General features: G+C 43.4%; 3 protein-coding genes across 3 annotated transcripts in view; 2 read left to right on the plus strand and 1 right to left on the minus strand.

Annotated features, from left to right (window-relative positions):
* The window catches only part of LOC118425298 (conditioned medium factor receptor 1-like), a 6634-nt gene extending 6235 nt beyond the window's left edge, over positions 1–399 (minus strand). The window contains exon 1 of the mRNA XM_035834103.1: positions 165–399. Coding sequence (XP_035689996.1) covers positions 165–399 — 235 coding nt within the window. The remainder of the gene's footprint in view (positions 1–164) is intronic.
* Positions 400–5753: 5354 nt separating this feature from the next.
* On the plus strand, positions 5754–11423 carry LOC118425299. Its single transcript, XM_035834104.1, has 6 exons — positions 5754–5825; positions 6046–6331; positions 6596–7027; positions 7727–7898; positions 8533–8644; positions 9285–11423. The coding sequence occupies exons 1-6, from the start codon at positions 5754–5756 to the stop codon at positions 9708–9710; spliced, it is 1500 nt and encodes a 499-aa protein (XP_035689997.1). The 3' UTR covers positions 9711–11423.
* Positions 11424–12547: 1124 nt separating this feature from the next.
* Positions 12548–17153, plus strand: part of LOC118425300 — a 7157-nt gene continuing 2551 nt past the window's right edge. The window contains exons 1-4 of the mRNA XM_035834105.1: positions 12548–13868; positions 14423–14603; positions 14900–15014; positions 16698–17150. Of these exons, the coding sequence (XP_035689998.1) occupies positions 13100–13868; positions 14423–14603; positions 14900–15014; positions 16698–17150 (1518 nt within the window). The 5' untranslated portion in view covers positions 12548–13099. The remainder of the gene's footprint in view (positions 13869–14422; positions 14604–14899; positions 15015–16697; positions 17151–17153) is intronic.

The following is a 17153-nucleotide window of genomic DNA, read 5'->3' on the forward strand; positions in this document are numbered from 1 at the left end:
ATAGCCAGTCCAGGTAGACAGCCAGAGTAGCCTGAGATCTTGTGCACACCCCAGCCTTTTCCGTAAACCTCTTCTGCTACACCTCTTCTGGTACAAGGTACTTCTGCTAGGAGAAAGAAAGAAAAGAGCACACTAGCAAAAACAATGTTTTCTCTGGACTATACTCACAATGCGGGCCTTGTTCTCCTTGATGAGTTTCTCATAGATACCCATATCCATGAGGATCTCGATGGCAGTCTTGCACACCGCGTCTCCGCAGTACTTGTCTCGCGGGAACTTCTTCTTCTCCAGGAGGAGACAGTTCCGCCCGGCCTTGGCCAGGTAGTAGCCGAGGGTGGACCCTGCCGGACCTGCACCGACCACCGCTACATCATAGAAGCCTTCCTTGGTCCTCTGCATATTAGTGAGGTTGAAGAACAATATTATGTTGATACATGCAAATTAGTTCCTGATTTTCATGAGAGCCTGGTTTGAATGATTTACATGACTGAATTATTCTATTTTACACATTTTGATGTTTGCCAGGAAAAGCACTAAAACAATATTTTCATTACATATGCAAGCAGAGCTTTATTTGCATGATTTGCACATCTCTTCTTAAGTCCCTACTTGCAAAAAACTGTGAATTACTGTTAATGCCCTTAATGTCACAGTGATAATTTCACCTTATGGAGGAAAAGGGGTATCTGCACTGGCTTGTAGTTTACAATGGTGGTATAGGAATAGAAGCTCTGTTTTCAAGTTCACAGTGAACACCTAGAAAATAAAACCACTTCGAGAATTTCAAGAGTTACAGTTATCAGCCACATTTTGAGAACATTGCTTGGGACCACACCAGTGATGCACGTACCTTGGACTTTATACAGTGGCTCTGAATCACTGTTAGCAAAACTATTCTTCACTTACCTTGTCTCTATCCTCTGGGAACTTTCTTGGGAAGTTTGTTATCTTCCGTTTGAGCAACTTCTTCAGTAAACTTCTCAAAACAAAGAGTGACAAGACTGTGATAACTACGGCATAAATTGGGTAGTCTGAAGCGAAGAGAAGCAAGGATTGCACAAACTCAGGAGCCATCCTGGCTGCTGTTCTGTTCACACAGTCCAGCTGGTGATCAGCTGATTTTGGCCAGAACAGATGGGTCAATGTGCAAGGGCTGATCCATTGACATTATGGGGGTGTTGTGTCCATGTCAGGAATGCCCAATCCCAGTCGACAACAAAGGTATGAAATAACATTCTATCGAGTTATCAAACTCAATCTGTAAACTTTGGCAGCATAAATTTTCGTAATGCAGATAGCTCGCATGATAAGGTTAACACGTTATAATGTTAAGTTATGTGAAAGTTCAACATACTGAAACAACAAAGCCGTAATGTCAAAAAAAGGTTATATGAAATACAGTTTTTGAGCTTTTGCTATATAAAATGGGTTTGTATTTCTTTGACCATTAATTAAAGACAGAAAAATATTATCAACTTCACACCCGTAAAAATATTGGACTGGTCTGATTTGCCAATCTCCATCCCCGAGCAGTTTGTAAGAACCCTGGGTACGAGGTTGGCGAGCCGTAGGTCCCATGACCTGAAGGTCAGTCTTTTATTTGCTCATCTGGCTTTGTAAACACCTTTGTCATTGTAATACAGGAGATAGAAACACTAGTAGCTTGGTGGTGCAGAGTTAAAAGGCTGTGGGCTCTAACGTTACCAGTATGGCGGCTAGAAAGGGGGAGCTGTAAGAGACGTGAGAGAGCTTTCGCCAAAAACAGCAGCATGATTTTCTAAAATTTCTTTTCCTAATAGTTTTACCTGATCTTTGCAGCTGCTGCTTATAACGTTACCTGCTGATGTATTCGGTTTCCTGTGAATTATCCTCGTCTAAAATGAGACAGTGATCAACGAACGTCGTCTATCGCTCTATAAAAGGTAAGTTGAACGGTGGTAAAAACAAACGAGAGGTGGACGAAAACAGTCCTGTGTGGGGAGGGGGGCTTGAACCAGAAAGAAGGGAAGTGCAGCTTTCCCTGCATTTGCGCAACCTCATTGATTTGAGGAGACATACAACGTGTTGTGTATATATAGAATAAAAAATGGATTAAGGGGGAAAGCAACTTCATGCACTTCTGTAGAATCAAAATTGTGGACAAAGGATCAACAGAGAGAAGGATGGCGTGTCATGGTGTATTATATATAATTATTATGCAAAAACAGAAAACTCGACAGGTAGAGAAATATGATTTCTTTGTGCTGTAGTAGACCTGTGAAGTCATCAGATGAACTATCTGGATTGTAATACTGATATTATAGTGTCAATCCTTTGTCTTGCTATTCATAGTAAATACATTTAGGCTTTTGTTCACAGGGATTTAATTTAAGTTAGGGAGAAACTGGAGTGTTCACGGTGGTTTTAGGTTCACACAAAACAATTAAGCAAGAAAGTTTATTATAATTAGGAAGAAGACAGAACAAGCAGGGTTTTTTGGTTACCACAAAAAGATAAATACTAAGGATCTAACCACTGAGAAAATATCAACGTCCACAGTATGGTATATTGTCCATTATGACCACCTGTGGTGCCTTAGGCCATTTAAATGACAGTCATCTTAAAGGCAATACAGTATTAGATTTGATATCAGTCACTACAACATTGTAGTAAAACTAAAAGCAAGGATTAACGTCCTTGGTTAAAGCTGTTGTTGATGGTTACTGTGCTGTTTTGTTGATGAAAGCAGATGTTACCGCTTGATATGATAATCAGGCTCCTAGATCTATATATAGCCTTGTTGTTAGGGGCTTTGGTTCCCCTTTCAGTCTCAGAGGCCCCCAACACTAACTTTGTAGTCTTTACCAGACAATATACATGTATGCTGGCAGTGGGGAGAATAATTTTCCAGGAGAGCTTGGCACATAACGTTGGACTGGCCCCTTGGTAGGGGGAACCTTTCCCGTGGACTGACTCTCCTGGCCAATTATTCCGTATTTTGACAAATTCTCTGATCTATAACTTACCACTGTAGGAAGGGCTGGTGTAGGCCAAGGAGCTTTTTAAAAGCTCCTTGTGTAGGCTAAGCACTTTGTGACTGGAGGCACACAAAGGATGTCAGTCACATGGCTCTGAATGAAAACTACCCTGGTTGTCAGAGAACAATGCTAACTGGCCAAGGGAGTTATGCTACCCATGCATTACGGGGCATGTTGCTAGTAGGGGCTCGGGAAAAACTTGTAGCCACTGAGCGCTGTTCTCTACCCTGGGAAACCTGCTCGAGAAGCTTCGCAAATAAGAGTTACCGATCCCCTGCCTAACGCGCGCCCTCCCGCCTCTATGCACCCGCCCCACTACCAGCTTGCCCCACTTACGCCGGTCCCCAACATCGTGTTAGTAGGGGCCAGCTGGTTCGAGGGCCGGCGGGTGTTAGGCAGCGGGTGTCCCGTGCGTGCGTGTTGTAGGGATCGGTAAACTTTGCGTGCCTCGTTAGGAGTCTGCGTTTTCCCAGGGTAGCTGTTCTCTGGCAACCAGGGTAGAATCAAACAAAATGTGTTTTGGTGTCATGCATGATTTTCTATTACAGTAACCATATATATTGTATGTTAAGTCTTGTTAAAATTTAGATACAGATGTAAACAGTGTTGTATTTCTTTTTGCAGTGACAATAAGCACACAATATCATTTAGATTTTGTACATATAGATATTCGTCACCTTGGAATATCTCTGCATGCAGCTACCCTCATATCATTTACAGTACTTTATTCTTATGTATAAGGGTGAGTATGAGGTTTTAAAACAGGCTCATTTTTTTCGTCGAATTAGTTAAAATTTGTCAAGGGCGCATTTTCTTCAGATCAATTTTTGTTCATATTTTTATGATTGAATGAGTAGATCTCAGGATAACCACTGATTGTTGGCGATGTATTATAGTCAGAACAATATTGACACATTTGGAACATATTGATTTTTTCACATAAATCAAATTGTGCTAATGGTAACACCAGTGTCCTGCCCGCTTAAAGTAATATTCCCATGGGGATCATGTCAAGAAAAACAATTATACATCAAGGCATGTCACGTGAGCCTCATTTTGCTTCACATGGTAATTACCAGTATTTGAAACCTGGGATTTGTAACTTACACCATGGTAAATCACAGTCACCTCTTTATACTGTAGATTCATGATCATGACACCACAAATACACTGTACTGCTTATAAACTACAGATTCCCAATGTGTTTCATTTGTACTTCTAGTACTGCACTACAGAATTGTTTCAACTACCTACTTAAAAGACTGCAAAACCTTCTTTTCCCTTCTGCTCCAAGTCCCCACGGAAATGAATGAATGTTTTGGCAGTAGCCGCTTCAAAGCGACTCAAAACTACCACGGAACGAGAACTTAAATCCCTGCGAACCTAAAGGCATTTACTGTATATCAGAGCTATGGAATATTCATTCACCAGCCTTCAGTGCGCTCAACAATTGTACATGGTACAGTTATGTACAATGTTTAGCAACAACAATTACACATAGGACAAAATAAAAGTATAGGATAAAACATCCTAATCAACATAACAATAAGGGCTAACATAAGTCTTTGATATACTCATATAGTGTCACAGTCAAGTAGGGCTAATCATAACAAAGCAGGCTTTTATATATTTGCCTATTTTTGCATTATGGGAGTTGTGGATGATTAAAAGATATGAACATTGCATAACTAATTTCCAGAAGCTTTGTCCCTCCTCTTAAAACATAAGTAAACAAACTTACTCAGTTCTTCCAATAAGTCATAGTTGATGTCATTAAATATTTAAACAAGTCTACCTTTGTTAGGTGTGTATATTTCTCTTTTACACATTTAACATTAACAAGGCTATTACGTATATCTTTGCACAGAGAACACTCTAGAACAAAGTGCATTTCATTTTCTATACATCTGTTATTATTACTTTCCAGGGTAGTACAGCTGCAATACTGCAACTATGGCACTACGTAGGATCCTACTTGCTGTCTTTATCACATTCCTGAGCTGTTTTCGGCCCATTTTTGCCTCCCTTCCTCGGCAAGCTCCCTTTCCCAGCATAAGAGAACCTAGCCAACGTTGAAAATTGCAAACCAGTGCCGTTAAAAAAGCAACCCGCAAACCAGCACCCTTCGGAGACTGCAACGGAGGCTAAATTGTTTATGGTCTCATCAAGACCTACCCGCGTACCAAATATTAATACAATCTTGGAGGCCTCCCTAAATGCCATTAAGTTTTTTACTGTCACATATATATCAATTGTCTAAATATACATGTCATATTTTCCAGGGTAGTACAGCTGCAACACTACAACTATGGCACTACGAAGGATCCTTCTGGCTGTCCTCATCACATTCCTGACCTGTCTGATCTCCGAGTCCTCCTCCTTTGTTCCGGTTGAAGCAACTTTACCTTCTGGGGTCAACAGGACTCCGAAGAAAGGCTCCAGCCATGATGGCGTCCAGGAAACGAACCCTAAACCTGGAGACGAAGCAGGTCACGACGGTGGCGAGACACTTCCAGACCTCAGCAGCTTGTTAGGGAAGTATCAGGAGGCACCAGCACAGGTAAACAGTTTATTTTGATACAAACACCGAAAAAATCAGCCTTGTACTAGAAAGAACAGTATTCTGCCAAAAATTAACAATTGACTTATACAACAAAACTGCAGAATGAATTCTGCTTAAAGTATATACTCAGTCAGTAGTCACAATCATTTTTGTTGACATGATTAAAAGTTGATATGGTGGGAGAGTTACAGACCAATCCACTAAAACCCATTTTTCTGTTGGACATTGTTAAAACAAAGATTACTGTATGTCTGGCACTATTTTTTAACAGCTTAGTTTTGAAGTCAGACAAGGAGTTGTGCCAGTGCAGGTACATGTCTTCCAGTGTAGCGTTTAGTTCTTTGTCTTGAGAGTAGTGATCATGAAGTCAGTTCCTCAACAGTCTGTCATGCTGTGATCCTCAAGTTGGAGTCATCCAGGAATAGAAACGTGACGATTGTCTTCTTTGCTTGTCTCCTTTCACAGGGCAGGGGAGGGAGCGGCCCACAGGCTGAGGACGTTCCCTTCTACGAGAAGATGACCGGCTCACCCGTGGGCTCACGGAAAGATCCCGAGGAACCCACGCCGACGTCGGAAGTCCCCGAAGAGCAGCCTGACGGCTTGTACCCTGACATGTCCGCTAGAGGGGAGGAACGCCCAACCGACGACAGTTCCCACCCGGCTCAGCCTGGTGCAGGGATGCACCCAAATCCACAGGACATTCCTCCAGGTTACCCAATTCCAGGGCAGCAAAATCCGGGATCTGGGATACCTGAAATCCCACCAGGTTACGCAATACCAGGGCAGCAAAATCCAGGATCTGGATTGCCTGAAATCCCACCAGGTTACGCAATACCAGGGCAACAAAATCCAGGATCTGGGATCCCACCAGGCTATGCTAATCCAGGGCAACAAAATCCAGGATCTAGGATTCCACCAGGTTATGCTAATCCAGGACAAAATCCAGGATCTGGTTTACCTAGGATCCCACCAGGTTATGCTAATCCGGGGCAACAAAATCCGGGATCTGGGATCCCACCAGGTTATGCTAATCCAGGGCAACAAAATCCAGCATCTGGATTACCTGAAATCCCACCAGGCTATGCCAACCCAGGACAAAATCCGGGATCTGGATTACCTGGGATCCCACCAGGCTACGCTAATCCGGGGCAACAAAATCCGGGATCTGGACTACCACAGATTCCACCCGGATACAACATCCCTGGACAGCAGAACCCAGGGTCCGGGATCCCACAGATCCCACCCGGCTACTCCATCCCCGGTCACAACGCCGGATTTCCCGGGATGCCGCCGGGCGCGGTGATGCCGGGAATCCCGCCGGGCGCGCCGCTGCCGGCCAAGTGGAGCGTGGAGATCTACCCCAACCCACAGCTCCAGTGGGTGCAATGCGGCAGGCCGCAGGCCTCCTGGCTGTGCGATCCCAACAGTATCCTGACCGAGTCGGATGGTGAGCTTTGATTAGAGCATACTTAATCTCCAACCAGATTCACGGTGCGTAATGTATAGTATCAAACTTCCCGTAGGTGCCCGCTTGACTCCCTTAGCCGGCTACACTCCTTGGCCAGCTTTGATACTACTTTAAATGCATTTTAAGTTCGCGGGGATTTAATTTCGTGGTAGCGGAGAAAAGGACTTTTTCACCATGGTTTTAATTTCGCGGTAACACCATAGACTGCAGTCTAATACCATAATAGAAAAATGTTTGCGGTGGTTTTAAGTTCGCGGTGAAGTGGTCCCCGTGAAAACTGCGAACATTAATCCACCGCAAACATTTCTGCATTTACAGTACTTGGGATGGGTGCCGATACAGATAATTCAGGTACAGGTACGGTCCAGGTCCAGAGGATCATGTCCAGGTCCGGACCTGAACCTGGACCTAATTGTCTGTGAAGAATCTGTTTAATGGAGTGTATGACTTCTACTGCTGTTTTAAAATCCTACCTTCATGTAAACCAATTGTCTCTGTTAACTATGTTAACTGTAAAATTGACTATCAACTGTCCCCTACCTCCTACTTCACTTTGTTATTTTCTTGGGCCTATGATCTGTTCATTTTGTCCAAGTATGCAAATGAATCCCAAGTATGCAAATAAGAACATGTCAAATAACCTAATAATAAATTCAATTTGCCCGTGTGTTGATACAGCTGATTTTTTGTCGGAGCTCCTTGGGAACGTGTCGACCAGTACCGGTACACCGTGCGTGCCGCAGCACCGTACAGAGAGGGACGTCAGAAAGCGTACCGTCAACAAGTCCTCCGAATTCCCCGGCTACACTATTGCTGTGGCCCTGGTTCCTGACATTGTCAAGATGTTTGGGTAAGTACCTGAAAGGCAATACCTTCTGTCTCTAACAAAGAATCAAAGGTTATGGGTTCCAATCCCTAGCACTAGCAGGCCCATTGTTGTGCCCTTGGGAAACACAGTTTTAACCTATTTTCTCTCTCGACTACAGTAAAAATTTGTACATAGGTTTGGTTTGGGATGTCCAAGAGACAAAAGACAGAAACAAAACACTACACAAATGTTGCTTGGGCACAATTACATCAATGATATTGTGTTGGCAGGCCAACTGGACTTCTATACGTCGATGTAAGTTAGACATCCAGGTAATAAGATACACCAAAAAGTAGTTACTCAAGCAACTGGGTATGGTTTTGGAAACGGTCAGACGTTTCAACTGCGATCCAGCAGTTTTCGTCAGTGACACTGAAGTGATCTGGAAGAAACAGGTCTTTTATACTCTAACTATGAATGAAGACAATTTCAGATGTCCAATAGGAAACGTTGTAAGACAATTCAGACTGAAGACAATGTGGATTCCAAAGAAAACAAAGGTAAGGCAAAATCAAGACAATTTGGATTTCAAAGGATAGCAAGGCTAAGACACAGTTATATGGACTTCTACAAAAAGGCTATGGCTAAGACTGTGTTATTTCTCTATGTTGCACAGGGAGCGAGACAGGGACGCCATCCGGCGGTTCAGTCAGGTACTGCTGCACCTGTGGGACCCGGGCGAGTGTGACGGGGGAGTCGTCCTCGTCTACTGTCAATCATCCCAGAGGGTAAGACACGACACCATCAAAGTTTGAGACACAAAGTCATGTATCTATGCTCTACAATTGATTTGTTGTCATCAATACATTCCATGGGTAGATGATGGTTCAAACTCTTCTTCTGGATAATATCAAAATTTTTATTATCCAGAAAAAGATAATATCAAAATTTTTATTATCCAGAAGAAGAGTTTGAACCATCATCTATTCATCATATCCTGGATGTCTAACCTTCACAAACATTCCATGGGTAGGATTTGCATTAGAAACAGAATACAGCATTCAACCCAACATTAGTATGATTTTCCTGTTTCTTGTTATGATTTTGTATTAAAGGGCTTCCTTGGAAATCAGTAAAAACTAATTGAAGGGGCTACCCTTAAGATGAATAGATAGATAGATTAACAAGAAAGCTGAAAAAGCCTATTATCTATTTGATTTGTATTGGGATATATTTAGATTGTGCATGAATTTTGCAAAGTTCAGCTGTTTTGTTGCTAAAAATGTTGCCTCAGAGTTAGACACTTGTCGGCGGTTGCTTCTGTTACAGCCTACACACAATTTGTACTATGACTGCAAAATTGTAGGACTGTCTATCTCTATGATAAACTTTATCATGCCTTAAAAATGTTAACATCTTAACCTGCAGGTGTACGCAGCTCGTGGCGAGGCCGCGGAGCTCAAACTGACCAATCAGGACGTCTGGGAGGTTCACCGCGACAACCGAGACGCCCTGGAGAACAACCGGACCATGGAGGCCCTCACCAACATCATCCTCGGGTACCAGCGCATCCTCCAGGGCACCCCCGGCACCGAGGTGGACATGGAGGTCGTCTACTCCTCTCTGACCATCGTGCTGTTTCTGGGAGCAGCCTCGGCATGCCTGGTCTGGTTCCTGTACATTGGGAGGGACAGGAAGTATCGGTTTACGGCGGAGAGGGACGCGCTGGGGAAAAGGGGGTGTAAGGACAGGCTGAAGCGCGTGTGCAGCAAGGGGGAGGGCGGTCGCAGCGGGAGCCGCGCGGACGGAGCTGGGGAGGAGGAAATTATGATGGAGACGGTGTACAGTGTGTGACTGTGTCGCACGCTCGGTTTGTAAATGGTGTGTGTTGCAGTATAACGCACTTCATGTTAATCTCCAAGCAGATATTCGTGGGCTATCAGATCTTGGGGGCCAGTCGGAAATACTCTCCTGTGCATAGCCTCATCTAAGGCCTATACAACATACCTTGGAATGGCTCTGATAAATCGGGCCAATGATCATATATTATAACGGGTTTTCCCTCCGAACATCTGCTTGTAGATTGCATCATTTGTGGAGCATTGTACTGGCATACCTGACATGAGAAGAAACATGTTGCAGGGCAACATTTGAATAGTGCATAATAAGGTGTGTTCAAGTGTCAAATGGGGGTGTTCATGTAACTAGTGTGCACCGTGGACTACTGACTCTCCATCATAATATCCTCTACAAAGTGTTGCTTTAACCAATGTTAACTGGCTAACAGTAATCATATACTGGACTGAACTGTACAAAGTTTGTTTTTATTGCAGAAATTTGACAGGAAGGAAGATATTACTGTCTATACATTTATGGCCATGTTCATTTGTTGTATTGTATACTCAGGAAAAGTTCAGATCTTTCCCTAAAAGTAGTTTCTAGTAGAATTACAATGTCTACAATGTACTTTTGCTTTTGAGCAAAGTTGTGTTATCTATTTATTTACACTTTTATTTTCAATGTATTTTGTTTTAATGGTTTGACCACAACATAATAATATATAAGTGTGTGTTTGTAACCAAGTTTGCCACATCAAACTATAACAAAATATAGACCACGGCCAGTAAAACTACTGTAACATCAAACCGAGACATTATGTTCGAGCCTAATTAAATTGAGGTATTTAACAAGCTACATGTAACGTTACATTTATACGGAGTGAAATTCTATTACATTTAATATCATGTTTTGTGATTGATATGTTTAAGTGCTAATTATACTTCAGGCCACACTGATTTGTTTCCTTTGATCTCAGGCATTTTCAAATGAAGATTGATGAGAAAAAGGTCTACATGAAAACAGAAAGAAAATACATTTGACAAAATTTGTGCTCCCATAGGAAGGCCTGGTAGAGGCTAGAACTTCCCCTTTGAGTGAAAGTTTGACTCTTTTTCCATGTAAGTATCCCAATTTAGCACCACAAAATATGAGAACCAAGAAATTACACAAGAGTGGCCTAAGTATATGTTTAAAGGAGAAAACTTAGTTGGACAAGGGTGACCTAAGCATATGTTTGGAAGAAAAAACAATACTTTGTTTTGTTGCTGAAGTATACCTCAGTAGTGTTTATCATGTCCACCAGATTTCCTGTATACTAGAGACTACTTCCAACATTGGTCACAAACATTGTGACAACGGTATCAGATTTGTTGGTGTAAGGACATTATATATTATATATGACGTTCATGGTTGATGTCATAAATTGCTAAATTGAAAATTGTATAAGTCTATATTGGATTTCTGTGCCAAGTGAATTATCAAACAATAACTCTACGGATTGTACACAGAGCTGTAATGATGTAATGTCATTTTGTCACTTGCACAAGTTTATTCTTAAGATAATGTTATATTGTTGCTTTGTGTGAAGAGGTGGTATTTTATTCCAGTATTTAATGTATTAAGAAGTATAACAACATCTAATGCAACTGCAATGCAAACTTATATAGTTGACTAAGATGTTGCATATGTTTAACTAGCAAGCATAATAATAAAGCACTTTCATCACTATATTCATTTGTCTTTCTTTTTGTTACCTTTGCCAAAATGGTTGATATATTTTAGGTACCATTTGTGTGTGCATTTGAGTGTTAGTGTATGTTTGTGTGTGTGTGTGTGTGTGTGTGTGTGTGTGTGTGTGTGAAAAGTATAACTCAAGAAGCTGTGATTGAATCCTGGTGGTATTTGTTAGGTCGGTAGGGTTTGATAGGAAAATGAAAGTCAAATTTGATAATGGGCTGCCTCCTAGTAGCTAATTACGGTACTGCAGCGGATCTTCCGGTTTTGATGTCCCATACTCTGGACCTGCTGAGGTCCTAATTTTTGTGTGTTAGATACTAGTAGCTCTTGGGACAGATACTTAGTGGTGTAGGTTTGGGCTGCCTAGCAACATTTTGTCTTTCATTCTTCTTGTATACCAACGTTTTGCTTTGGATACAATTAGCTCTCGGACAATGAATCTGCAATTAAGTTGCTATAACCATTGATGACACTTTTGATAATTTTTGAGTGCCACCTAGCGATCAACATAATGATTACACGCTAGTGGCCAACATCCAACGTCGCTCTGCTTAAACAATTGGGAAGGGAGGGTGGGAATTGAGTTAATAGCTCGTTACTGTGACAAGTTATCGACCTGAGACCTGCACGTCCGTCACTACATTTGCTTTCAGTTGATGTGCTTCTTGCGTCACAGACAGTGACAAATTGCCGAAACTCGTATTCCCCTGACAACAGACTGATTGCGCGCTGACGTCTGATATTGGCTTAATTGCTCCGCCTTAACTTAATTACGATCAAGGAAAGCTCTTAAGGCTCGCGTTGTTGTCACGCTGTCCGTGTAGGCAGTTGAGCAAACCGTCTCCAGTTGGTCGATTAAGCGGATCAATGCCGGGCGCCGATGAAACAAACGATCCATCCTTACTGTCACTTTTGCCAGACGTCAGAATCAGACGATAATGCGGTACTAGAATCTGTTTTCTGACGGGACAAACGGCTTACTGCTGGACAGGCTCCAACCATAGATTTTTGCAGCTTCCTTTGTGACGTGATGTTCTTCCTGTTCGAGATATGCTACGTGTAGCATGTCTTCTCGGTGATTCTGACTGGTGGGAACACGGCAGCTGGTAATGAGAGAGATCTTCCCTGATGAAGGAACTGGGAAACCCATTCCTCGGGCCACCGTGCCAGGAGAATGTCGTCACTTCAATAATTCATTTCGCAGCGTACATGTTCGCCTGGTGTTGTGTGTGGGACTGAAGATCGGGACATGTCCGCATGAACCATCTGAAAAATCACGGCGGGTCGTCTACTCCCGAATCTGTTGCTTGATGCAGGGAATACGGCAGGGACAACCGTAAGGTCATTACAGTCGCCCAGGTGAGTGAAATCAACAGTTGTGACGGATTCCTCGAAGAAAGATTGAGACGTCCCATTGCCCGGGAAGATTGTCAGCGCAGTGCCCCAAGCTCCGTTTTATTCTAAGAGCTCTGCCAGTCAGAAATCACCGTTCATTATTGAAGACAGCCGTACTTTCTTCGTCATCAATACATCATCGCTGTTGTCTGCGCCAATAATAGATTTTGTGCGAAGGGTTGGCAAAGTTCCCAAATTTGCCGCCGCGGCTGATAACTTGTGGAATTCATCACAAAAGCGGTTTTGCAGAGACTGGTATGTAAGGGGTCGATATGGTTTTCAAACAAAGCATATTTCACGTCGTCGTCCTTGCTTTACTCCTCTGCGAAGGGTCACCTATGGAGGTCACTGTTCAGGTATTACCAGACGCCACAGAAGGAACTGCTGACCCTCAGAGTGGCCGCTTCAAGACGACCACAGCCCGTGTGGACATTGAGGACCACCTGCCGGAAGAAAAGTGGTCTCCCGAAGAGCTGTGGAGGAGGAAGTCTTGGGACGACGGAAAAGTGGACACCCCTCGTTCAGAAGACCCAAACGAGACCAAAGGACGACTAGTAGAAACTTCCCACAACAGGAGGCGCCACCATTGGACGAGAAACAGAAACCCTGGAAACAGAAACCATGGTAACGGCGACACCCAGCAACCAGGTAGGAGGCGTGATCAGTGGACGGTTCCACTATCCCCGCAAGGGGTGCAACCGAACAGGAACAAAATGACAGTGGTTGAAGATGACATTGTGTACATCAAACCTGAAACTATGACGGTTACCGAGGACCATTTAACTGAGCCAAAGGAGAGAAAAGACGGTCCAACCCGGCCGAACATCCCGCTCGGAAATAGTAGCAGAGTCTACGGGGCAGTTCCAGACGACACAAGTTACAAGCAGGCCCGTTACGCGAACCGTGCCTGTCCCTGCCGTGCTAACGTCACCAAATGGTGGGTAGAGCAGTACCCCCACCCGCAGGTGGACTTCCAGCGGTGCGGCCGCCCCGGACCCTCCTGGCTATGCGATCCCAACAGGATACTGTCCACGTCAGAAGGTTTTTGTCAACTTTTTTTTTACACTGTTGCTTTTCTTTTAAAGCTAGTTAAATCTTTTGCGCAACTCTCAGTGCGGTGTCCATCTCCTTTTAAATAGCCTTTGGGCCACACAGGCCAATATCGCAAGGATCTATTGTCCACTGCCTGGTAGTGGTGTGAGTTCAATTAGCATACTCTTTCTCATGACATAAGTGTTGAGTGTTAGGAGATCTAGAGGAAGCAGCATGTACCGTTTTGTAAGCCATAGATAACATTTAATGGATCTTTTCATATCTACGTTTATCTGAATAAGGAGAATCTTTTTCGCAGCACTTGCTTTATATAAATCGACGTGTCGGTGGCCACCTGTAACTTTCCACAATTCTTACCGGTTCACAATGTACTGCAGCAGTAGGCGTCGCTGCTTACAGTTACAGATGCGGTCACAAATCAGCTTCACAAAGTCAACCAGTCCGAACTGATGTGATTTATTGCACTCCTGTTAAAGCATACAAATACGATTGCAACACGGTCATGTCGCCATTTCATTCTAATACATCCTTTAAATTTACAGCTGACGACATAGAGGACATCGTTCTCAACGTCAGTTCGAGCGTGAAAGGGACTCCCTGTCCTCCCAAGGAAATGGAACAAGACGAGGAGGATACCAACACCACGTCTGTCAGCAAATCTCATACATTTCCAGGGTACCAGATAGCGGTGGCGCTGTTTTTTGATCTGGAAAAGGAATACATGTAAGGCTAAAAACAGGCAACATTCTAGTGGCGATTTGAAGAGACTTGACAGAGAGGAGGGTAAAGTTGAGATGAAGAAGATTTATAATACTAGCAAGTGAAGAACACTGTACCGGAAAAAATATTTTTGGATGCATGGTTGAATCTTTGTTAGCAGTTTAGAACTTGCATTTGGATTTCTTTGGTGTTCTATTGCACGTTTGGAAAATATCTCCAAGCAGATGTAATGAGAGAGAGGGGGGTGAGAATAAATGTAATACTATCTTGATGACCTGTCGCTTTATTGTTCCTCCCAGTGAACAAGACAAACACGCCATTATCCGGTTCGCCTGGTCCCTCCTGGGCCGAGCCTGGAAGCCGGGAGACTGTGATGAGGGAGTGGTCATCACGTATTGTGCAGCAAACAAACAGGTAGGCTACGTCGATTGAAGTTACACAACCAGGTAATAACATAGTACGCCAAAATCGCAATAACTCTAGCAACTGAATATTATTTTAGAAATGGTCAGACTTTTCAGATAACATCCGTCATATTTCGTCACGTAATTCAAACAACGTGAGCTAAATTAACTCAATTCGTTTTAAATTCGTCTTACCTTTGTGTCCTACTGGACTACTTAAAAGTGTGCACAGCTTCTTTTGTATCAAATCATGGTTAGGATATTAAAAAAATGTTCTCCAACAAGATTTCCTCAGTGCTACTGACGAAATATAATGGATGTATATATCGATGTTATCGTGTGAAACGTCTGACCGTTTCCAAACTCATATCCAGTTGCTTGAGTAACTGCTATTTGGCAAAACATGTTAGGCTGTGTCTGGCTGTCTTATAAAGTCGTTAAGCTACTGTCACAGGAACAAAATCGATCAACTGAAGAGTCTGCGAGCTAGTAATGGCTTCGTGACAGTCGTCAAAAGATCGTCGTACGATAGCAAACTAAGGGTATTCTTGACATAGTCTTGCACGCGCTGTACGGCTGTCCTGTCACCGAGAGTGCTACGTACCTTATGGTCCTTGTCTGCGGTTGTTTGTGTTAAATCCTGTGTAAGTGCTTTCATATCGTACTCTGATATCGTACGAACATGGTAGATTTTTTGTGCCAAAAAATACGTTCGATACTGGATTTTGGAGCGATTGTAAAACGTGCACGATTTTGACGGTGTGACGCTGGCTTTGTGAGGATCAATATTATTTAGAAGACATTTTTAAAATTAAAATATGGAAACATCACACAGAATTGCTTGAAAATCATATCATAAGGGTTCTCAAAACGAGTTAAGCTGCCAAACCTTCACAAATATTCTTTACTGTCTGAAACAGCAGTCTCGCATTGTGCAAGTGTCCAGAATTGACTCCAACCCAGAGTCCTTGACACCATCATGGTAATAGGTAGCTTAGGCTAATAGGTAATTCGGGTCAATTTAACGTGTTTTTTTTTGTAGTCATAAATGAATTAGCTGTCTCTTTTCCAACAACCTAACAACATTCAATAGTTCACCCAAAATTTGATTTGATATGTGTGTGTGTGTGTGGGGTGGGGGGTAATCTACTTGAAGCGCTTCTTGCCTCCCCAATAAGCCCTTGTCAGGGCCTTCCCATGACTTGCTCCAGACCACTCCCTTGAGCCTAGGATCCACACCATTCTTGTCCCAGTTTGCCTCTCTGGTCGCATCTAAGCAGAAAATGTCAAAATTCCAAGTCGACTGTGAAGACGACTTTTTCAAGACTAGTACTGTAGGCAACTTTAATCTCCAAGCAGATCCTACGATGGCAAAAGATAGTACCAAACTGACCAAGGAGTGTAGCCAGCCAAGAGGTAGGCACACATTTGCCATGTAGCCAAACGAACGACCTAGGGCGGCTTCACCCCTTTGACAGCTTTTGAACGCCCTTATGCTATCGTAGGATCTGCTTGGAGATCAAGGCAACTTCGCCGACCAACTACCAACCATAGATGACCTTGCTCACGATCGACTTACTCCTAACCATGGTCTGGAGGCTATGGTCAGCTATGTGTGACAATGGCTTTAGGCACGATTTGATATATGTGAACTCGTAACCACTGATTCCAACCATTTCCAACATCTTGCCAGGTGTACACGGCCACGGGAAAAGCTGTCCGAAACAAGCTGACCAACAAGCGAGTCCGCGAAGTGGAGCGAGCCAGCCGGGACGACTTGGAGAAAAACCGGACAGCCGAGGCACTCAAGAAGATCATCATCGCCTACAAGGAGTTCCTAGCCGGGCCCGACCAACTGGGGATCGAAATCGTGTACTGTAGCTTAACCATTGTCATATTTCTGGGGATATCTTCCACGTGTTTCGTGTGGTGGGTCTACATGGGGCGAGTTCGTCACTACACGTTTATAGCGGATAGGAAGCCGGAGCCGTGTTACATGCAGTGTTGTAGGCGGGAGGATAAGAGGGGTTGTTGCGGGGGAGTGAGATGCTGTAAGGAGGAGGAGGAGGAGGAGAATCAAGTGGAGGAGGTCATTCCCATGCAAGGGGTCACGGCCGTTCGCAAGACCTACGTAGTGCATGAAGCTGTT

The sequence above is a fragment of the Branchiostoma floridae genome, chromosome 11 (assembly GCF_000003815.2).
Source record: "Branchiostoma floridae strain S238N-H82 chromosome 11, Bfl_VNyyK, whole genome shotgun sequence".
Classification (NCBI taxonomy): domain Eukaryota; kingdom Metazoa; phylum Chordata; class Leptocardii; order Amphioxiformes; family Branchiostomatidae; genus Branchiostoma; species Branchiostoma floridae.

Coding starts and splice junctions, on each gene's coding strand:
- LOC118425299 (XM_035834104.1), top strand. CDS start 5,754: ATGGTGGGAGAGTTACAGACCAATCCACTAAAACCCATTTTTCTGTTG. Junction 7,028..7,726: donor TATCCTGACCGAGTCGGATG/GTGAGCTTTGAT, acceptor GTGTTGATACAG/CTGATTTTTTGTCGGAGCTC. Junction 7,899..8,532: donor GACATTGTCAAGATGTTTGG/GTAAGTACCTGA, acceptor TATGTTGCACAG/GGAGCGAGACAGGGACGCCA.